Source organism: Mobula birostris, chromosome 2 (assembly GCF_030028105.1).
Source record: "Mobula birostris isolate sMobBir1 chromosome 2, sMobBir1.hap1, whole genome shotgun sequence".
Lineage (NCBI taxonomy): Eukaryota > Metazoa > Chordata > Chondrichthyes > Myliobatiformes > Myliobatidae > Mobula > Mobula birostris.
This window is the reverse complement of record NC_092371.1, coordinates 223,163,673-223,187,819: the sequence shown is the minus strand read 5'-3', so window position 1 is coordinate 223,187,819 and position 24,147 is coordinate 223,163,673. Positions and strand designations below refer to the sequence as shown.

General features: G+C 40.1%; 1 protein-coding gene across 1 annotated transcript in view; it reads left to right on the top strand.

The window, feature by feature from the left end:
- tmem200a (transmembrane protein 200A) overlaps positions 1 to 24,147 on the top strand; it is a 60,038-nt gene that overhangs the window by 24,683 nt on the left and 11,208 nt on the right. Inside the window, exons 2-3 of the mRNA XM_072251536.1 lie at positions 17,332 to 17,531; positions 17,616 to 17,766. Coding sequence (XP_072107637.1) covers positions 17,483 to 17,531; positions 17,616 to 17,766 — 200 coding nt within the window. The 5' untranslated portion in view covers positions 17,332 to 17,482. The remainder of the gene's footprint in view (positions 1 to 17,331; positions 17,532 to 17,615; positions 17,767 to 24,147) is intronic.

Below are 24,147 nucleotides of genomic sequence, written 5' to 3'. Positions count from 1 at the left end.
TTACCGGTTATTACTTTAATTTCTCTATTAAATAGTATTAATAATGGGCCATACTATTAACTTACTCAGCCTTAACGTGAAAGGATTAAATCACCCTGTGAAGTGGATTAAGATTTTTGCCTATATTAAAAAACTTACAGCCTAAATTATTTTTTTTTACAAGAAACACACATCTAATTGTGACAATTTACGTCTTTTCAGTAGGTGGAATGGACAACATGTGTATTCCTCGTTTCAGGCTAAGTCTAGGGGATTTTCGATCTTTACGGATAATACTGTTCCCTTTGTCCAACATAAAGTAGTGTATGATACTAATGGCCATTTTGTCATAGTGTCAGGGAAATTAGATAATAAATTAATAGTATTTGCCAATCTGTACGCTCCAAATACAGATGATCCAGGATTCTTTGAGCGTTTTTTTTTTCATTTCTGCCAGATTTGAGCCTTTACTCATTAGTGATGGGAGGGGATTTTAATTGCTGGTTAGATCCAGTTTTAGATAGGTCATCCTTTAAAACAGTGACATCTAATAAATCAGCTTTGTTTTTTAATGAAATTCTTTAATGAAATGTGGTATTGTTGATGTATGGTGTTTCTTATATCCACTAGATAGGGAGTATTCATTTTTTCTCATGTCCATCATACGTATTCCAGGATTGATTACCTTTTTATTGATAGTCAAATGATTCCTTTAGTTCGATCCTGTGAATATAAAGAAACTGCAGTTTCAGATTATGCTCCGGTGCTTTTATCTTTAAATCTCCCTGGTCTTCCTCAAATAAACAGATTTTGCCATTTTAATTTAACTTTGCTATCTGATAAAGATTTGTTAAAATTTCTGGAGAAAGAAATTATTCTTTTTTTTGAAGAGAATACTTTGGAAGCGACTTCTAGTCTTATCATATGGGATTCCTTTAAGGCTTTTATTAGAGGTCAAATTATTTCCTACATGGCAAGTGTCAAGAAAAAAAGCTAATAAAGAGAGAATTGAGTTAGCTAATCAGTTAAAACAATTAGACCAAAGATATGCCTTGGGTCCAGATCCTGCTTTATATAAAAGGTGTGTTGAAATTCAAACTAAATATGATCTTCTTTTAACATATCCAATTGAAACTTAACTTTTAAAAGAAAGAAGTCAATTTTATATCCACAGAGACAAAACAGGTTAATTACTGGCTAACCAATTAAAAACCTTTATAGCTAAAGGGCAAAATAAATTTGTAAAGCCAATGGTGATAGGACAACTGACCATTCAGAAATAAACGATACTTTTAAAGTATTTTATTCTAAACTTTATAGTTCTGACCCTCCCAAAGATAACACTGTAATGAATAATTTTTTAGACCAATTAAACATTCCTACACTTTCTGTTGATAACCGAAAACAGTTGGATCAACCTATTTTGTCTGAGGAAATTGCCAAGGCTATGCGTTCTGGGGGATTTTCTGCAGAATTTTATAAGTCTTTTTCCTCACTGTTTATACCTTATTTATGTGCAGTTTTTTCGGACTCCTTTAAGTTGGGTAGGTTGCCACAATCTTTTTATGCAGCTTCTATTTCGCTTATCCTTAAAAAGAAAGAAAGAATTATTGAGTTTTACAATTAAATTGCAGTTTCATGGTGAACATTAAGTATACCAAAAGTGCTTCTGTAATAATCTAGGTTATTCATAGAATTTCAACTCCACCACTGTGGTGTTGGGATCTTAACTCAGATTTCTGGACTATTAATCAATATTTTAACCTATGTATTTCAGAAGCTGTTGTACTTAAGCATCAAAAACACAGTCTGTTGAAGCAAATCATTCTCGTCCTCACGGAGGTGAATCAGAAAGAGAAGATATTTCACAACGGCTGCAGAGTGACAATATTATTCCACACACAGACAAGGATTTATGTAACACAAAACAACTACTCTTATTTTTAACAATCCCAATTAACATTGACATGCCTGGTGAACTCTGAGCTATATAGACTGATTCAAATAAAATGCCTTACAATTTTCTTCCATGTTCTGCTCAAAGCTGGATCCCATAGATAATGCTGCATGTGCAACCAAGTGAGAATTCCTTCTAATCCCTTTATAGTGTAGTCAGTTCTCTGCAAGTTGAGTGAACAGTCTCTTGACGCATTTTGTATTGTTCAGCTGACTGTCCTTATTTACACAGCACACTGATAGAGAGGGTAGGCTCCCTCATCACTTCCATCATTCCTGATTATTAAAAATGTAGCTTTGGACCTATTGAATTTGTTGCACTGGCGAGTAAAAAATAATCCTGAATTACATATTCAGGAATCTTCATAATTCAATCTTAAGAAATGATAAGTATATTAAATGTGTGTATATGCTGTACGATGTACATAGGGTGAAATCACTGTCCCGACAGGGTGAAGGCATTAATGCAGAGATCAGAATTGTAAAACTTTAATCACATCAATGCATTTACAGCACATCAGGATTTTAAATTTCTTGAAGTTGCGTCTCAATAATTTATACCTTCCTGCACAACATGCTTTAAAAACATTTCCATGGTCGTAAAGCATTCTGGGACTTACTGAATGAGATAGGAAGGGTGCCAAGCAAATCTAAAGGTCTGCTTCTTTCTACATCACGTCACTCAGCCTCGCAAAAATCCTCTGCCACTTAATAAGCTGATGAGACTGTAACCTCAGCTAAAGATTCTGTGCTGACGACCCTTTTGAGGAAGAGAGTTGCAAAATCACAGTCATCTGAGAGGAAAGAGTTTGCCTCATCCATGTGTTAGTTTTAAGCCAGGACTCCTGCCTCTAGATCCTCCCACAAGAAGCATCCTCACCATGCCTCCCCTAACAAGATGCTGCATGATCTTGCATGTCTCAGTCATTGCCTCTCTCACTTTTCTGAACTCAAGTGGATGCGAGCTTTGCTTTTCCAACTGTTCCGCATGAGACAACACACTCATTCCTGGTAATATTCTAGTAAACCTTTCTTGAGCTGCTTCTAATGCATTGGCTTCCTTCCTGTAAACAGTATTCCAGGCGTGGTCTCACTGATGTCTTAGATAACTGGAGCATTTGCATTCAAGTCATGTAACAAAAAATGACAACAGTCTGTTAGCTTTCGTAATTACCTGCTGGACCTGCAATTTAGCCTTTTGTGAATTGTGCACTAGGACATCCAGATGCCTGGAAATCAGCGCTGTGCAATATCTCAACAATTGATTTATAGAGTCATAGATTACTGCAGCAAAGAAACAGGAACCTCAGCCCATCTAAACTGTTCAGAATGATTACTCTGCCTTCGACTCACACCCGCACCACAGCCTTCCCATACCCCTCCACCCATGTATTTGTCCAGATTTCTCTTAAATAATTAAATCAAACTCACATGCACCACTTCTGCTGGCAACACATTCCACGCTCTCACCAGCTCCCGAGTGAAGATGCTCCCCTCATAGTCTCCTTAAAAATTTTACCCTTCACCCCTAACCTATAACCTCTAGTTCTAGTCTCACCCAACCTTAGATTATCAGAGCTAAGTTGAAAAGTACAGCTGGAACAACTCTGATCCTTGCAGCTCATTTCTTAATTTGCAGAGAAAGTACTGAGGTTATTTTTAACTTTAAGTATCAAATGAATCTGTCACTTCCAGAACTAACTCCAATTGCCTACTTAATACTATATTGGGTTCCAGTGACCACAAAGAATTGGGGAAATTATGATGTGTTGCCAAATTCCAAGTTGAAGAGTTCTTATGGCTTAATGTAGGTTCAACAACCCCAGCTCAGTGAGAAGCAGTTTGTATTTAAATATTTGCAGGGTTTGCTTGGCAAGAAGGAGCATTAAAGATTCTCCGCATTTGCTTTAGATTGATAGAGATTACTGGGGGGCAACTACATTAGCACCAGCTTCTTGAACAAATAAGGGAATGTGATTTCAGCATTTACACTTATGGCATTCATCCAATTATAGGAGCAAAAGTTATCCATATAGAGAAAATACATAAATTTGTCAGCTCAGCTAGAATTCTTCAGTGATAAAACAGATAGACTACCATGGACTACCACTAAGTGGCTGATGGTTGAATCCAGCTGTATTCATAAGGTTAATCTTATAATCAATAAAATTATATTTTAATTTAATATAATTAAAATATATAAATATATGCAGTTATATTCCTACCATTAGTTTCAAGGAACTGTAAGACTATTATATTTAAACTTTCCTAAGAATTCCCAGTCAGCTATTATCATTTTCAACTCCTGCTTGGTTAAAAGAAATTGTTATGCAAGGAATGATTGTTCATAATTCATTGGACCTGCAGATTTGCACTGAGCAGATGGATGAGAAGCATTATGATCATTCCTTCTGACTAGCTATTGATTTTGATATTTACTGCGTTCTTAATAATATGTAGTTAATGGCTGGCTAAATTGTCACTGAATCATCAGGGTCACTTTTACCTCAACCTTCAATTGTCCAATACTTAGTACTATATAAAGCAATTGGAGAGAACCACACAGCAGAATCAGAATCAGCTTTATTATCAATGACATATGAAATGAAAGTTGTTTAGCAGCAGCTGTAAAGTACAAAACAACAATTATTATAAGTTACAAAAACCCATGGTTTTCAGAAATCTTTTCAGAAATTGAAATCATCAAGGAATGAGCAGAAGGCAAGTGGGTATTCAGCGCCATTTACAGCCTCCCTCTCACTACTGGTGGAGGAAAACATCTGCATGTGATGGTCTCTCTCTCTCTCTTCCTCCCTCTCCCTCCCTCCCTCTCCCTCCCTCCCTCTCTCTCCCTCCTTCTCCCTCTCCCTCCCTCCCTCTCCCTCTGCATTTGAAAGGTCTCTCCCTCCCTCTTGCTCGATGCTGCCGGATGGTATTGGCACGCTGGGCCTTGTACGAGGTTTAATCGACGCAGGTTATGGATTGGACTCTGCAGTGCACATTATGGTGTGTTTTTGCTTTCTGGTCAACTCCTGTTTTTGTTGCTACTTAGTGCGTTTTTGATCAGGATGGACTGTCTCTGCAGCCTGAATTTAACAAACCATACAGAGCTAGATTGAACTGAACTGAATATGCTAGGTTTAGTTCGATGATTTGTGGTTTGGCGTCTTTCGCTCGTCTTTTTTTGCTTTTTCCACTTGAGTGATCTGTTTTCTTTTTTCATGTTGGGGTTTGATGTTGTTCTTTGAATGGATTCCATGGTTTTCTTTCTTTGTTTCACGGCTGCCTGTAGGAAGACAAATCCTAGGACTCTGGACTGCAGACAGTGGTGCTGAAAAGTTTGTGAATCCTGTAGAATTTTCTCCATTTCTGCATAATATGACCTAAAATGTGTTCAGAACTTCATGTAAGTCCTAAAACTAAATAAAAATAACCCAATTAAATAAATAACACAAAAGCATTGTACTTATTCATGTATTTATTGAGAAAAATAATCCAATATTACATGTATTTGTGGAAAAAGTATGTGAACCTCTGGGGTAATGCCTTCTACAAAAACTATCTGGGTTCAGGTATTCCAGTCAATGAGATGTGATTGGAGGTGTGGGTTGTAGAGGTGCCCTGCCCTATAAAAAAGACACACAAAGTCAGGTAACTGACAGAGCATGCTCTTCTCAAGAAAGATCTGTTTATGTGCACTATGCCTTGATCAGAACAACTTTCAAAAGACCTTAGAAGAAGATTTATCAGATTGAGGAAGCTGGAAAAGGTTACAAAAGCATCTCTAAAGACCTGAGTGTTCATCAGTCCACAGAAAGAGAAATTGTCTACAAATGTTGCTCAGTACAGTTGCTACTCTCCCTAGGAGTGGGCATCCTGCAAAGATCACACCAAGAGCACAATGTGCAATGCTGAAGGAGATGAGAAAGAACCCAAGGGTAACAACAAAAGACCTGCAGAAATCTCAAGAATTTGCTAAAGTCTCTGTTCATGTGTCTACTATAAGAAAAGCACTGAACAAGAATGGTGTTCATGGAAGGACACCATAGAAGAAACCACTGCTCTCCAAAGGAAAAAATTGCTACATGTCTCAAGTTTGCATAAGACCACCTGTATATTCTACAATACTCTCGGACAATATTCTGTGGACAGATGAGACAAAAGTTGAACTTTTTGGCAGAAATGCATATTGCTATGTTTGGAGAGAAAAGGGCAATACACACCAACATCAAAACCTCATCCCAGCTGTGAAGCATGGTGGAAGAAGCATTATGGTTTGGGGCTACCTCAGGGCCTGGACAATTTGGAATCATTGAAGGAACAATGAATTCAAAATGTTATCAAGACAGTTTACAGAAAAATGTCAGGGTAACAGTGCATCACCTGAAGCTTAATAGAAGTTGGATAATGCAACAAAACAATGACTTACAAGACAAGAGTAAATCAAAAACAGAATGGTTTAAAAAAAAGAAAATATGTGTTTTGGAATGGCAGAGTCAAAGTCCTGACCTTAATCCTATAGAAATGTTGAGCAGGACCTGAAGTAAGCAATTCATTCAAGGAAGCCCACCAAAATCCCAGATTTGATGCAGTTTTGTAAGGATGAAGGCTTAAAATTCCACCAAGCCAATGTGCAGGACTGATCGACAGTCACCAGAAACGTTTGGTTGAAGTTATTGCTTTTCAAGGGGGTCACACCAGTTACTGAAAGCAAAGGGTTCTCATACTAGTCCCAACAAATACATATCATATTTAATCAATGTTCTTAATAAATAAATGGACAAGTATAATTTTTGTGCTATTTATTGAATTGGGTTCTCTTTATCTAGCTTCAGGACTTATGTGAAGTTCTGATTACATTTTAGGTCATATTTATGGAGAAATAGGGAAAATTCTACAGGATTCACAAACTGTCTAGCGCTACTGTATATACTTTGATAATAAATGTACTTTGAATCTTGAATCTTTGAATCTTTGATGGGAAAAGCTGTTCCTAAATCATTCAGTGTGAACCTTCAGGCTCCTGTGTCTCCTCTCTGATTGAAGTAAAAAGATCAGAGAGTGGTAGCTGTGTGGAACGAGCTTCCAGCAGAAGTGGTAGAGGCAGGTTTGATATTGTCATTGAAAGTTAAATTGGAGAGCTATATGGACAGGAAAGGAATGGAGGGTTATGGGCAGAGTGCAGGTCAGTGGGACTAGGTGAGAGTAAGCGTTCGGCATGGACTAGAAAAGCCAAGATGGCCTGTTTCTGTGCTGTAATTGTTATATGGTTATATATGGTTATAAGAGGGTAAATTCCAGTTGGTGAGCGTCCTTAGTGATTGATGTCCTTTCTTGAGGCTTAACCCCTTGAAGAAGTCTTTGATCCTGGGAAGGGTTGAGGGTTGTGTCTGTAATGAAGCAGGCTGAGTCTACAACACTCTATAGTCATTATATCCCTCCTGATCTTTTTTGTCCTTTGTAGAAATTGGAACTAATGTTGCAGCTGAAACTGACTTCCAGAATCCAGTCTAACATGTGTTCTACACCCAAATTTCCCTTCCAGTGAAACCCCAAATTGACACATTCAATAAACAAGCTTGTAACAGATTGATGATTAAAAATATTAAAGATTATCTTTACTTATCACCTGTAGATCAAAACATACAGTAAAATGCATCATTTGTGTCAAATCAGTCAGCGAGAAAAATTTGCTGGTGATCCAACTATTGTTGGCAGAATTTCAGATGGTAATGAAAGGGCATACAGGAGCGAGATATACCAATTAGTTGAGTGGTGTCACAACAACAACTTTGTATTCAACGTCAGCAAGACCAAAGGGATGATTGTGGACTTCATGAAGGGTAAGATGAGGGATCGTGAACCAATCCTCATAGAGAGATCAGAAGTGGAAAGAGTGAGTAATTTCAAGTTCCTGGGTGTCAGTATGTCTGAGGACCTAACCTGGACATAACATATTGAGAAAGCTATAAAGAAGCGAAGACAGCAGCTATATTTCATCAGTAGTTTGAAGAGATTTGGTTTGTCAACTGAAACACTCAAAACATTCTACTAATGTACCATGGAGAGCATCTTGACTGGCTGCATCACTGGCTGGTATGTGGGGCAGGGGGTGCTCCTGCACTAGAACAAAATAATTGGCAGAAACCTGTAAAATTAGACAGCTCTGTCAAGGGTACCAGCTTCTGTAATATCCAAGACATGGAAACTTTGAACATAGAAAGCCTACAGCACAATACAGGCACTTTGGCCCACAGAGTTGTGCCGAACATGTCCCTACCTCAGAAATTACTAGGCTTACCTATAGCCCTCTATTTTTCTAAGCTCCATGTACCTATCTAAAAGTCTCTTAAAAGGCCCTATCGTATCCACCTCCACCACAGTTGCCGGCAGCCCATTCCACGCACTCACCACTCTCTGAGTAAAAAACTTACCCCTGACATCACCTCTGTACCTGCTCCCCAGCAGCTTAAACCTGTGTCCTCTTTTGGCAACCATTTCAGCCCTGGGAAAAAGCCTCTGACTATCCACATGATCAATGCCTCTCATCATCTTATATACCTCTATCAGGTCGCCTTTCATCCTCCGTCGCTCCAAGGAGAAAAGGCCGAGTTCACTCAACCTATTCTCATAAGGCATGCTTCCCAATCCAGGCAACATCTTTGTAAATCTCCTCTGCACCCTTTCTATGGTTTCCACATCCTTCCTGTAGTGAGGCGACCAGAACTGAGCACAGTACTCCAAGTGTGGTCTGACCAGGGTCCTACACAGCTGCAACAGTACCTCTCGGCTCCTAAGTTCAATTCCACGATTGATGAAGGCCAACACACCATACGCCTTCTTAACCACAGGGTCAACCTGCGCAGCTGCTTTGAATGTCCTATGGACTCGGACCCCAAGATCCCTCTGATCCTCCACACTGCCAAGAGTCTTACCATTAATACTATACTGCCAAGAGAACTACAATTAGTACTATATTCTGCCATCATATTTGACCTACCAAAATGAACCATCTCACACTTATCTGGGTTGAAATCCATCTGCCATGTCTCAGCCTAGTTTTGCATCCTATTAATGTCACGCTGTAACCTCTGACAGCCCTCCACACTATCCACAACACCCCCAACCTTTGTGTCATCAGCAAACTTACTAACCCATCCCTCCACTTCCTCATCCAGGTCATTTATAAAAATAACAAAGAGTAAGGGTCCCAGAACAGTTCCCTGAGGTACTCCACTGGTGACCAACCTCCATGCAGAATATGACCCATCTAGAACCACACTTTGCCTTCTGTGGGCTGGCCAGTTCTGGATCCACAAAGCAATGCCCCCTTAGACCCATGCCTCCTTACTTTTTCAATAAGCCTTGCATGGGGTACCTTATCAAATGCCTTGCTGAAATCCATATACACTACATCTACTGCTCTTCCTTCATCAATGTGTTTAGTCACATCCTCAAAAAATTCAATCACGCTCATAAAGCATGACCTGCCCTTGACAAAGAGATGCTGACTGCTCCTAATCATATTATACCTCTCCAAGTGTTCATAAATCCTGCCTCTCAGGATCTTTTCCAACAACTTACCAACCACTGAAGTAAGCCTCACTGGTCTATAATTTCCTGGGCTATCTCTATTCCCTTTCTTGAATAAAGGAACAACATCTGCAACCCTCCAATCCTCCGGACCTCTCCCGTCCCCATTGATGATGCAAAGATCATTGCCAGAGGCTCAGCAATCTCCTTCCTCGCCTCCCACAGTAGCCTGGGGTACATCTCATCTGGTCCCGGCTCTCCTAATTTCCTTCTTAAGCTCCTTCCTATTAGCCTTATAATCTTCTAGTTCCCTAAGATTACCTAGCTCTCTGAACCTTTTGTAAGCTTTTCTTTTCTTCCTGACTAGATTTATTACAGCCTTTGTACACCACGGTTCCTGTACCCTACCATAACTTCCCTGTCTCATTGGAACGTACTCCACACAAATATCCCCTGAATATTTGCCACATTTCTTCTGTACTTTTCCCTGAGAACATCTGTTTCCAATTTAAGCCTCCAATTTCCTGCCTGATAGCCCCATAATTCCCCTTACTCCTAATAAACACTTTTCTAACTTGTCTGTTCCTATCTCTCTCCAATGCTATTGTAAAGGAGATAGAATTATGATTACAATCTCCAAAATGCTCTCCCACTGAGAGATCTGACTCTTGACCAGGTTCATTTCCCAATACCAAATCAAGTACAGCCTCTCCTCTTGTAGGCTTATCTACATATTGTGTCAAGAAACCTTCCTGAACACACCTAACAAACTTCACCCCATCTAAACCCCTCACTCTATGGAGATGCCAATCAATATTTGGGAAATTAAAATCTCCCAGCATGACAACTCTGTTATTATTACACCTTTCCAGGATCTGTTTCCCTATCTGCTCCTCAATATCCCTGTTACTATTGGGCGGCCTATAAAAAACACCCAGTAAAGTTATTGACCCCTTCTTGTTCCTAACCTCCACCCACAGATGCTCCATAGATAATCCCTCCATGGCGTCCACCTTTTCTGCAGCCGTGACACTATCTCTGATCAACAGTGCCACGCCCCCACCTCTTTTGCCTCCCTCCCTGTCATCTAAAACCCGGCACTTGAAGTAACCATTCCTGTTCCTGAGCCATCCAAGTCTCTGTAATGGCCACCACATCATATCTCCAAGTACGGATCCACGCTCTATGCTCTTCTGCTTTGTTCACAATACTCCTTGCGTTAAAATAGACATATCTCATACCTTCGGTCTGAGCGTGTCCCTTCTCCATCACCTGCCTATCCTCCCTCTCACACTGTATACAAGCTGTCTCTATTTGTGAGCCAACCTCCTCTTCCCCAGTCTCTTCAGTTTGGTTCCCACCCCCCCAACAATTCTAGTTTAAACTCGCCCCAGTAGCTTAGCAAACCTCCCCGCCAGGATATTGGTCCCCTGGGATTCAAGTGCAACCCATCCTTTTTGTACAGGTCATACCTGCCACAAAAGAGGTCCCAATGATCCAGAAATCTGAATCCCTGCCCCCTGCTCCAATCCCTCAGCCACGCATTTATCCTCCACCTCATTCTATTCCTATTCTCACTGTCGCATGGCACAGGCAGTAATCCTGAGATTACTACCTTTGTGGTCCTGTTTCTCAACTTCCTTCCTAGCTCCCTGTAGTCTTTTTTCAGGACCTCTTCCCTTTTCCTACCTATGTCATTGGTACCAATATGTACCACGACCTCTGGCTGTTCTCCCTTCCACTGCAGGATATCTTGGACGTGATCTGAAACATCCCAGACCCTGGCAACTGGGAGGTAAACTACCATCCGAGTTTCTTTCCTGCATCCACAGAATCGCATGTCTGACCCCCCCTATCTATACAGACCCTATCACTGTGGCCATCCTCTTCCTTTCCCTACTCTTCTGAGCCACAGGGCCAGACTCTCTGCCAGAGGCACGGCCACTGTCGCTTCCCCAAGTAGGCTGTCCCTCCTAACAGTACTCAAACAGGAGTACTTATTGTCAAGGGGTATAGCCAGAGGGGTATTCTCTAGTACCTGACTCTTCCCCTTCCTCCTCCTGACTGTGACCCGCTTGTCTGTCTCCCATGGCCCCGGTGTGACCGTCTGCCTACAACACCTTTCTATCACCTCCTCGCTCTCCCTGACCAAGTGAAGGTCATCGAGCTGCATCTCCAGTTCCCTAACTCGGTCCCTCAGGAGATGCATCTCGACACACCTGGTGCAGATATGGCCGTCCGGGAGGCTGGGAGACTCCAGGACCTCCCACATCTGACACCGAGCACAGAAAGCTGGCCTCACAATCATACTACTTCCTTTCCGCAATTAACACAGGTAAACCTACCTCGCCTCTTCCCGTTACCGCCTAAGCCCGTTGAGCCAAAGCCTTATCACTCTGCTGCCCGATGCATATGACGGCCTTCTTTTTAAACCTCTCGCGCTCTACTGGCTGACATCACACGCCTGCGCAGTCTAGCCTTTCTTTTACCCTGAGTAGTAAAAAACTCCCTTCGCTCTGAAAAATCAGCCAACGACTCGCAGCCTTCTTGCTCTGAATTCAAAAATCTTCAAGGAACGATGCCTTAGGAAGTTGTCGTCCATCATTAAGGATCCCCACCACCCAGGACATGCCTGCTCACACTGTTATCGTCAGGAACGAGGTACAGAAGCCTTAAGGCACATGCTCAGTGATTTAGGAACAACTTCTTCCCTTCTGTCATCCGATTTCTGAATGGACATTGAACCCATGAACACTACATCACTACTTTTTTATTTCTGTTATTTTGCATTACTTATTTTAACATAACTAATTATAGGCATATATATACTTAATGTAACTCAGCTTTTTCCCTCTATATTTATTTTTCATTCTACTTCTGCCGTAAAGTTAAGAGATTTCACAAATTTCACAATTAAATCTGAATCTGAGAGTATCTTGGGCAGCTTGCAAGGAACCCTGATCTTACAGCTGGCACTGTATAGCATTGTGCTAACTGGCTATGCTACCATGTGGTCAGAGGATAGAAAATATAGTTGATATCCTCTACCCTCAAATCTCCATGAAATTGTTGGAATTCCTTTTTGTTTACTGGATGCAGCTGACTTATTTGAATTCAACGTGATTGTTATGGTTAGTAAATCTCTTGCAAAAGGAGCCAATTGCAGTTTATGTTAACATGAAAATATTTGTCTCAGATTAGATTACCATCTCCACTGTAGCCCAAGACGACCAGGGGTGTGAAGAGGAATAGTCGAAATAGTTGATTTGTAGACTGCTGCCTCACACTTATCATCAACTTTTTGATAACAAGAGCTAATTATTTGCTGAATCATCTAGATTTTACATTAGGATTGATCACCTCCAATCTGATGGCATGAGTATCAATTTCTCCTTTCGGTTAACAATACCCCCCCAACCCACCACTCTCTTCCCTACTCTGAACTTTTACCTCGTCTCACCTGTCTATTACTTTCCCCTGGGTCCCCTTATTCCCTTTCTCCTAGGCTCCACTCTCCTCTCCTATCAGATTCCTTCTTCTCCAGCCCTTGATCTTTCCCACCCACCTGGCTTCACCTATAACCTTCCATCTAGCCTCCTTCCCCTCACCCCACCTTTTTATTCTGGCATCTTCCCCCTTTCTTCTCAGTCCTGAAGAAGGGTCTCACCCCGAAACTTCGGCTGTTTATTCATTTCCATAGATGCAGCCTGACCTGCTGAGTTCCTCCATCATTTTGTGTGTGTTGCTTTGGATTTCCAGCATCTGCAGACTTTCTTGTGTTCATGATAGATTTGTTCATTTGGGAACTGCAAGTGAGCATTACTAAGGAAGGAATCAGAGGTCGGGTCCTTGACACCTTATCCTGATATAGTCAAAGCACGAGGAAAAGTCATGCTTATTCACCACCAGAAAATCTGTAGCTGCATAAGACAGAATGAGGGTTGGAAGACATTAGGCCAGACTATTGATATTTGGAGAGAGTGTTTATTCTGATATTTTTCATGTTGGTCAATTAAATGAGATTTTTGTTTAAATATTAATCTTCTCATTTAGAATGACGTGTATTCTTTAAACTCCACATATTACAAAAGAGGTTTAAACTATGCTTCAAATTTTACTGAACATGTGCAACTTAATTGGGGGTATATTTTAATCTGTTCAACATTACCTCTAATGAAAATCACTGGTCATTCCAATTTTTAAAAATCTTTAGAGCAAGGAAAGTAAATGAGAAAATCTCATTTTCATTCCATTTTTAATGCTTATTTTTCGGAATCTGAGCATCACTCGTAACTTCAAATATATTATCTGCAGATCGAGCCATTTACAAATCAGACAAATGAGGTGCGTGTGGAGTCACATGCAGGCCAGAGGAGGAATGCTTGGCAGATCTCTTCCCCGAAGTACACTAATGAACCAGATGGTTCTTTAATGATAATCTATTCGTCATCATTAATACTATTGCTATTTTTTTTTAAATTCCAAGTTATTTTAAATTTCACAGGTGGGATTTGAACTCAGGCCTCCAGTAATTATTAGTTTGAGTCTCTGGAATACTAGTCCAACAATGACTTGACTAATGTGCCACCACCATCTACAAATTCCAAAAATATAGTTTTACTTGGTACTGCTTCCTTTATGTTCACTTTCGTAAAATAAAAGCACCTTAAATATCTAAAATTCCATGTTTCCAAAGCTGGTTTAAAAAAGTAACATTATTTCACTGCCTTTATTACATTATTTTTCTGCTTCCTACTTGTCTTTTACTCTGGTTTTCCTAGGACGATCTCAATTTATGTGGACTGTAGCATATTTACTGTGATAAATATTCATGTTTATTCCACAATTCACAGAAGTGGATTTCTATCTTAAGTCAACACAGACCAAACAGTTTGAAAGTTCATTTCAGGGTCAGCTTCCTTTCCAGGAGTTTCCAGTACCACAGTAAATTACCAAGTAAGGAAAACTGACATGTGCATTTGTACTTGGCAAATATGCAGTTTAAATTTGCAAGGTTATAAGAATAATTTTTATTATAAAGGAATGCTATTTACTTGCTAAACAGCAGTCAAAGCAATAACGTGAACTGATTATAAGGGATTAGGTAAACTGGGGGGAATGGCATGTCCCTACATGATTCGTTCTTTTATTATTCCAATTAAAAAGATTACAATTAGTATTATGGATTCTGGAAGAAAACTTGTATCTGCACAGAAACTTTCAAGTTTCAGTTTAAGATTGAGGAAACTCCATGGAAATTAAATGACAGCCTTGAATTTTAATTTTAACTTCAATTAATGTATGATCATTTAAGTGTATGAGCTAAACAGAACTTACTTGTATTTTGCCAGGAAGGGCGAAACAGAACTTATTGCTATCCAGAATAAATAAAATCATTTTCAAAACATTCAGCACTAGCTTCTCAAATTGTCTTCTAGCAACTTCAAACATGCATCAAAAATATATTAATAAATAATGAATAATGCTCAGGGAAAGTAAGCGACAGAATTTGGTATTCATTGCAGTTTAGAAAGCAAAGCACATTTTTTGTATTATTCTTTTTGCCACAGGACAAGGCTAGAAATCCAACATGTTCCGTTTTAGATAGGAAGTGGGACTGTGACTCCACAAGGCAGGAAGATGGTGCACCTTAATAACAGAGTTTTCATTGCCTGTCTGTTTCCTCTGTGTGGAACCATTATCTGGCTGAAGGTGCCTCACAGAGGCAAGGTGAAACAAAAAAATATTGCTAAGCCAATTGAGAAGATATTAGGGCTTATGATGGGTCAGTATACTAGTGTAGTGGTGAGCATGATGCTTTACAGTGCAGGTTCATTTCCCAACACTACCTGTAAGGAGTTTGTACATTCTCCCCATGACCATGCGGGTTTCCTCCAGGTCATCTGATTTCCTCCCACAGTACAAAGATCTGGTTGGTAGGTTAATTGGTCATTGTAAGTTGTCCCATGATTAGGCTCGGATTAAATCAGGGGATGGCTGGGCACGCAGCTCGAAGGGTCAGAGGGACCTATTCCACTCTGTGTGTCAATCAATCAATCAATACAGACATGATGAAGTTTGATCAAACTGAAGTTCTTTAAATGAGGAAACTGATAGAAAGTGGTGTAAGGAAGTGACACATTAGAGCGATGGAAGCTGAAGGAACGGCCACCAGTGGTGGTGTTGGCAAAAGGCTGGAGTTAGAAGAGACAGGTACAGAGTCATAGAATCGTACTGCTTGGAAACAGACTATTCAGGTAGTTGTGTCAAGTACCTTTTTATTCTAATCCTAATTTCCATTTCTTGGCCCATAGACGTTTATACCATGACAATTCTAGTGCAAAAATCAAGTACCCTGAGAGATTAAAAAAAAAAATTCTTCCCTATGTCTCCTCTAAATCTTATGTCCTTTATTATTAACCCAAGATACTATCAGTAAATGTAGAGGAGATTTGACCCAAAAGCACAGCAGCAGAGACAATTTAGCAGTAAACGACACTTTATTAATAGACAACAAAATAACAAGCCACAGGGGGCCACAAAACAAGAGAGAATAGAAACTAAACACAACAGGCAGCAAGATAAACTGTAGTTAGGGAGAGTAAAAGCTAAGAACAGCTAATCAAGTCCAGCTGGTTTGATGAGTGAACAAGGACTGTGAATGAGAAGTGGGGTTAAATAGGCTGCAGGTGATGAGTCAGGAGCGAGCAGCAGGTGAATCATATTATCTGTGTGGCAACTTGGAGGTGCCCCTATATGTGGACCGACCATTTCAACCATCAGACTCCTGAACCAGTGTAGATAACTTCCCCTCAACTCTGAGCTGATTTTACCAACCTATGGACCCCCTTTCAAAGACTCTACAACTCAGATTCTCAATATTATTTATTTTTTATTGTATTTATACAATTTGTCTTTTTTACACATTACTTGTTTGTCAGACTTTGTGTGCGTGTGTGTGTGTGTGTGTGTGGGGCGGGGGGGGATGTTTCATCGATCCTATTATAGAGTATTTCTTTGCTCTACTGCGGTTACTTGCAAGAAAATGAATCTCAGGGTGGTATATGGTGCCATACATCTACTTTGATAATAAATTTACTTTAAACTTTGTAAATTTGTGTCAGGCTGGGGTGGGGTGACGTGGGAGAATCAGTTCAGCTGTGTAGAGTTTCCATTATGGCAACCAGTTAAAAACTGAGGACCTTTCAACATCTGGAAATATGGTGTAGAATAATAGCATTGTACCTGAAGGTGTATGGCTGAAAGTAACAGGATTGTTGGCAATAAAAAGAGACTTTCTGTACTGAGTCATTCATTAAAACTGTTAGTGTTTTTTGTTCTGACATATTACTGCCTCAGGCGTGAGTCATTCATGCATACAACGAGGAGTTTTAATCTACAAACAGTGAATTAGAAAGCTGACTAAAGGGAATAGTTATTTATAAATATAATTTCCATTCTGTATTACCTTTTCAAACACCTTTTTGTCCTTTAACTGAGGAAAATGCAGACAAAAGTGAGACAATTTAGTCTTTATTCCTAGGTTAGATGCAGTGAAAGAGCAGGCACAGCATTTTGCACATTCTACATTATCACTTGTTTCGACATTGTAAACATATGTGATATTCTATTATATTCTGAGTAGCCTCATCACTTTTCGCACAGAGCAAGATTGATTGCACAAGGTTTGAATAATTTCCCTTCCCATTTTCTAAATCTGTCCACAATGTAACACCATAATGTAACAGCTCGTGCTGTCTTTAACGTTGTCACCCCAGTCCTTCCATGTTCTATTTTCATTTTTTTAATCCCTTCCATGAATATTACAACAGGAATTATGGCTGATGTTTTCCTCCTCTGTAGTTATCAGGAAGCTCGGGACTCCTATACAGGTATAAGCAAATATAGACACCACAAATCTGAGCGAACTGGCTGCTGGCAATTTCCTCACTACACGCTGACATTAAATACCCACAATGGAGCACCAGCTTCCTGTCACATCCCAGCAAACTCAATGACTTCACTTGACGGGTATGGTTGTGAGGAGAGAAGTTTCGCGTTAGGTAATTCAGAATTTTTTTAAAAATCTATTCATTTAAGTGACAGAAAACACAGTTACTGATTTTGTTTTTTTGTTGCTTACACAGAAATTGCTTGGAACAGAGAAAACTGCCTTTGGATTGTGGGAGGAGCTAGGAAAGATGGCGCCAGAGGTTTTCATAGATCCAGGCAACTTCTTCCAATTCGTCCACGAAACAGCTTGTTCTTTCCTTCTTATGTCTTTCTTTTCCTGTCAAGGTACAAGGTAGCTGAGATTCTGTCAGAGCCCGTGATCCACAGTTCAAAGTTCAGTTCTCCACAATTGGTGGGATGTCTTTGCGAAGAGTAAGAATTTCAGGTTGTATGCTGTAAATGTTCTGTGATATTAAATTGAACCATTTGAACTGGCTCCACCAGACAGATAGGAAATTGACAAGAGTTCCTGCCATGCAATGTTTGGGAAGCAAAATACTGCAGCAACAGCAAAGGTAACAGCCACTTTTATGGCTGCTTGTTCTTTCCAGGAGACCCAAAGGGAAAGTTTAATTACAAATAAAGCTTGATTACAATGAACTTCAAAACAATAACTGGTGACAATAATTATATTCCAAAACAAACTTACAACAGAACTCTTTCTCCACAGTTAATCTGATGGTGGATAATCATACAACTATCAACTTTAAATTATTCACAACTCCTGCCGTTGAACTACCACATTGTATTTATAAGTTGGATTTGTTACATTGAAGATGACGTTAGCAATCTGCCCCAAAGATTAAATTTATTAAAACCAAATTCTATCTTCAATGTGGGCTGTTCTAATTTCCTCCTTTTATAAATTTTTTTTTGATCTGTAGGCAAGACTGCCCATTTAATGATAACGAAGGACAGATTTATACCTGTTGATTGTCAATAATACAGAGATTACCGAAATTTATTCTTCCATGCTATATTATCTTCAGTCATGATGTCATACAGCACAGATACGAGCTTTTACCCACCAAGTCTGTGCTGACCATCAAAAAACATTTACTGCACGTTGATCCTATTCTAATTCACTTTCTTCTCATCTTCCAACTTGTATTCCCCCCTCCAATCCTGATGAAGGTTTTCAAAGTACATTTATTATCAAAGGATATATGCATTATACAATCTTGAGATTTTTTTTAGATTATGAGAACACTCAGTCCTCTTTTATTGTCATTTAGAAATGCATACATGCATTAAGAGATGATACAATGTTTCTCCAGGGTGATATCACAGAAAACAGGACAGACCAAAGACTAACACTGACAGAACCACATAATTATAACATATAGTTACAGCAGTGCAAAGCAATACCATAATTTGATAAAGAACAGACCATGGGCACAGTAAAAAAAAGTCTCAAAGTCCCGAGTCGATCGACTCCCAAGTCCCCGATAGCAGGTGGCAAAAGGGAGAAACTCCCTGCCATAAACCTCCGGGCACCGTCAGCTTGCCGATACCTTGGAAGCAGCTGAACCCAGCCGACACTGACTCCATCCGTCCGAAAACTTCGAGCTTCCGACCAGCCTCTCCAATGCAGCCTCCCGAGCGCCAGCCTCTGCCGAGCGCCTTCAACCTCTCCCCAGCCACTGAAACACGCAAAGCTGAGGATTTCGGGGCCTTCAGCACCGGTGATTCCGTTTACTACACAGTAGCAGCAGCAGCGAAGCGGGTATTTCAGAAGTTTTCCAGCTCTTCCGCTGTGCTCTCACGTCTGTCTCCATCAAATCAGAATTGTGCATGGTCCCCTACTTGACAGATAACAGACATCATCACCGAAGTCAATCTACTAATCTGCATGCCTTTAGACTGTAGGGGGAAACCAGAGTGAACCCACATAGTCAGAGGTCAAACTATATACAGGGGCAACATCAGGGATCACGACTAAACTTGGCTCTATTAGCTAGATTCATACCTGATCTCTGATTGCCCTTTAGCAAATAATTAGAAAATGATTCTCATTAAGAATAACCTTAAGAATAAATCAGTAGGTGATTTAAAGTGCTGCTATTTATGTTAAAGAGCTAATGTACACACAGTATTCATGATGCAGAGAATGACACAGACATTAAAGGGCAAACTAATTTCTGTAGGTCACTTTAGTTGGAGGCTGAGTTAAAATAGAACCAGTTTATAACAAGTAGGGCAGCAGAGTGGCGTTGCGACCTATTTATCTGAGGCACATGCTGTGCCCCAAGGATGGCTAAAGTATCTTCCTGAGACGGGCTTTTATTCCTGGCCTCTGGAGTGGCCACTGACAGATTATGATCACATAGAGCTGAATGAAGAGCTCATCCATTTGGTGGAGCAGCAAAGAGGTTAGACTGGCGCAGTTAAGAAGGTCAGCGGGAGAAGCATGGAGAAACACTGACTGTGGCAAATAACAAGCATCATCCAGATGGAAAAGAGATTAGGAGCTCTTCATACACAACCTTTTCAGAATTTTCTGAATTCCCTGTATATTTCTCCTGAGTAGGGACGTAGGAGGCTTTCGGAACATTCAGAGTACCATAAAGTGCATGTTAATCCCAGGCATCTTGCTTGTTGACTTCAAGAATGCATGTATTCATGTATTATTACGTTCCAAAATATTAGTTTTCCAGTGCTAGTTCTGTGAGAAGCATGAGTAATATTATCAATCTACCCTTTGACGTTCTTGTTGCCATTTGTGCAATTTGTCTTTTTTTGTGCATGGGGGGGTGGGTTCATGTTTTTCTTTGAACGACATCCACGGTTTTATTTGTTTCCTGGCTGCCTGGAGAAGCCAAATCTCAGATGCATACTGCATACATACTTTGATAATAAATGTACCTTGAACCTTGGAAAGCAAGTTCTGTCAGGAAAACATTATCAGTGCCAGTAAATGCAGATCTTAGAGGTAACAGATATAGAATCATAAGAACAGAGGTGGATAATAGCAGAAACAATATGTTTAAATCATTGACTCTTTTCTGCTATTCGATGAGATTCTGGCTGATCTCTGAACTGATGGCATATACATGACTTTGTCACGTAATAATTTTGATGATCAAAAATCTGTCAATCGCATATTTAAAATTATCAATTGATTGAGCATCATTTGTCATTTGCAGAGGATTACTCCAGACTTCAACTACAATTTGCAGATGGAACTGTCAAATAACTTCATTCCTGATTCCTTCAGCTTTGATATTTTAGTCTGTGCCTTCAGTCTTCACCTCTCCCGCCACAAGTAGTTTTTCCTCTCTCTTTCTATCTAACTCCTTAAATAAATTTGTATCAGACTCACTCCTCCATATCTAAAATTAGTTCTTCAACCACATCTACCAAAAAGAAATGAACTGGGTAATTAAATTCCTGCAACGAAGAACAAACTGTCCAAATCAGCAACAGCTATTAACGTGCCCACATCAAAATAAAAAAAGACTTCACTTTACAGCAGAGAAGTAAAAAGTGAAAGATTAAAGAAGCCAAGTTCGGTAGGAATATATTCGCATTGTGCCCACTTCGTACAGGCAAGCTGGGCCATCAAGATGAGACAGACAAAGAGAAACCGATTTAAAAGCTTAGATGTAAATTAAACAGATGAGTGATATTGTTACTGACAGACCATACTTATCGTTTCTACCTAGAAACAGGTCCATGCACTAAAATATACTTGGGAAATCTAGCCAAAGTATACATGCTAAAGGTTATTACATTGTTATTTGGCCATTAGAAAGCTTTGTGCAATACTGTTCACAGAGGGAGTGAAAAATAAATTGGCATCATTACTCAACTGACAGAGGAGCATATTACTTTCTTCTTCTTAAACATTCCCTGAGAGTTGCAGATGTCCAGCTTCCACTTCGCTGCTGAGAAGATGTCTGTGCACGAATGATTTTAATGTGGAATGGCCTCTGCGGACCAGCTACCACAAGAAAGAGCATAGAACATAGAACCATAATGCTCATCCCTTCTCATAATTAATTTTGCATTACTGTGCTACAACCTTGTTTTATCTTTAGTGCTTTCAGCTTGAGCTCAATTATTTTATTCTGCATGGAAGAGAGATATTTCATTTAACATGCTCTGAAGCAACTGTAACCTGTTATTCTTACCAGTTCTTCCTCTCTACCAACTGCAAACTTTTAGCACAAGAGGAGGTCCATGGCCAAGATGAAGCCATCCTCAAGGTGCAGGAACAACACCTCATTTTCCATCTGGGTAGCCTCCAAACTGATGGCATGAATAATGATTTCTCTTCCTGGTGTTTTTTCCCTCCTCCTTCCCCCCTCTGCCCTTTCACCTCTTCTCAGCTGCCTATTGCTTCTCCCTGGGTTCTCCCCCCCCCACCCACACTTTTGTTTCTCCCATGGTTCACTCTCCTCCTTTCCAATTCCTTCTCCAGGTGTTTACCTTTCCCATTCACTTGGCTTCTAGCTAGCCTCCTTTCCCTCCCCCCACCTTTTCATTCTGACATCTTCCCCCTTCCTTTTCAGTCCTGAAGAAGCGTCTTGCTGGTTACATCGACTGTTTATTCATTTCCATGGATGCTGCCTGACCTGCTGAGCTCTTCCCGCATTTTCTGTGTGTGTCAATTTGGATTTCCAGCACCTGCTGAATTTCCGGTGTTTAAATTTTTATTTTGTTTCAGGATCTCATGCCAGACAGATTTGTCTTCTGAACCATTTGCTACTTTGGTAACTGCTTCTCCACATCAGTTTTCTCATTTCCCAGTGCTTTGATCCCCTGGAGCAGAAGCCGGGATGATGAAGGAAATTGCAGTGGGAAAGTGAGATTAAATGGTTAGAAAATGAGCGGTCAAAGAAGCAGCAAACAACTGGAAGGTTGGCACACAGGGAAACCAAAGACCTAAAAGTAAAACTGAAGATGGATTAAAACAGCAGAAGAAAGCTGAAAACTTTTACAAAGTCGATGGCCTCCCTCCAGAATGATTGAGGTAAAAGATCTATTGATTCTGGAGACACAGGAGACATCAGATGCCGGAAACTGGAGCAAAAAGCAAGCTGCTGGAGGGACTCAGTGGATTGAACAACATGTGTGGAGATAAGAGGATTGCTGATGTTTTTGGGTCAGGACCTTGCAACAGGGCCATCGTTTTGCCTCCACAGATGTTGCTCGACCTCCTGAGTTCCTCCAGCCGTTCTTTTTTTTTGCAATTGATTTATGCAGCTACCACAATTTCAGTAAGGAATTTAGAAACAACAAGGCCAGATGATACCAAATTCAAGTTACAGCTCGCCAGATTCAAGGACCTCAGATGGTAATTTTGCTGATGATTCACAATATGAGCCAATGCATACTATACTGATTTTTTACAAAGAGTTTGGCCAGCTGCTGAAGCAAGAGTTGCAGGCATTATATTCTTTTTAATATGCCCAGATAGAAACTGCTATTGCTGATATCAGAAAGTGAACCAGTTATAATGCTGTGTGTCAGATTGTTATTTTATCAAAGGTGCAAAATAAATTCAAATAAACTTTTACAGAGGATATCTTATGCTTATGATAAACATCTATACAGTAATAATATTAACAATAATTTACAGAATATAATTTTAAAATATAGTACAGGTAATATTTATTTATTTATTGATTATAGCCAACTTATAAACAACGTTGAAAAGGCCTTTGACAAGGTGCTGCACATGAAGCTGCTTCGCAAGATAAGAGCCCATGGTGTTACAGGAAAGTTACTAGCGTGGGTGGAGCATTGGCTGATTGGCAGAAAAAAAGAGTGGGAATAAAGGGATCCTATTCTGGCTGACTGCTGGTTACCAGTGGAGTTCCACAGGGGTCAGTCTTGGGACCGCTGCTTTTTATGGTGTATGTCAATAATTTGGACTGTGGGATTAATGGATTTGTGGCTAAGTTTGCCGATGATACAAAGATAGGTGGAGGAGCAAGTTGTGTTGAGGAAACAGAGAGCCTGCAGAGAGACTTAGATAGTTCGGGGGAATGGGCAAAGAAGTGGCAAATGAAATACGATGTTGGAAAGTGTATGGTCATGCACTTTGGTAGTAGAAATAAATGGGCAGACTATTATTTAGATGGGGAGAGAATTCAAAATGCAGAGATGCAAAGGGATTTGGGAGTCCTTGTGCAGGATACCTTAAAGGTTAACCTCCAGGTTGAGTCAGTGGTGAAGAAGGCGAATGCAATGTTAGCATTCATTTCTAGTGGTATAGAATATAAGAGCAGGGATGTGATGTTGAGGTCTATAAGGCACTCGTGAGACCACACTTGGAGTATTGTGCGCAGCTTTGGTCTCCTTATTTTAGAAAGGATATAGTGACATTGGAGAGGGTTCAGAGAAGATTCACGAGAATGATTCCAGGAATGGAAGGGTTACCGTATGAGGAACGCCTGGCAGCTCTTGGGCTGTATTCCCTGGAGTTCAGGAGAATGAGGGGGGATCTCATAGAAACATTCCGAAGGTTAAAAGGCCTGAACAGATTAGATATGGCAAAAGTTATTCCCCATAGTAGGGGAGTTTAGGACAAGAGGGCATTACTTCAGGATTGAAGGACATCCATTTAGAACAGAATTGCGGAGAAATTACTTTAGTCAGACGGTGCTAAATCTGTGGAATTTGTTACCATGAGCAGCTGTGGAGGCCAAGTCATTGGGT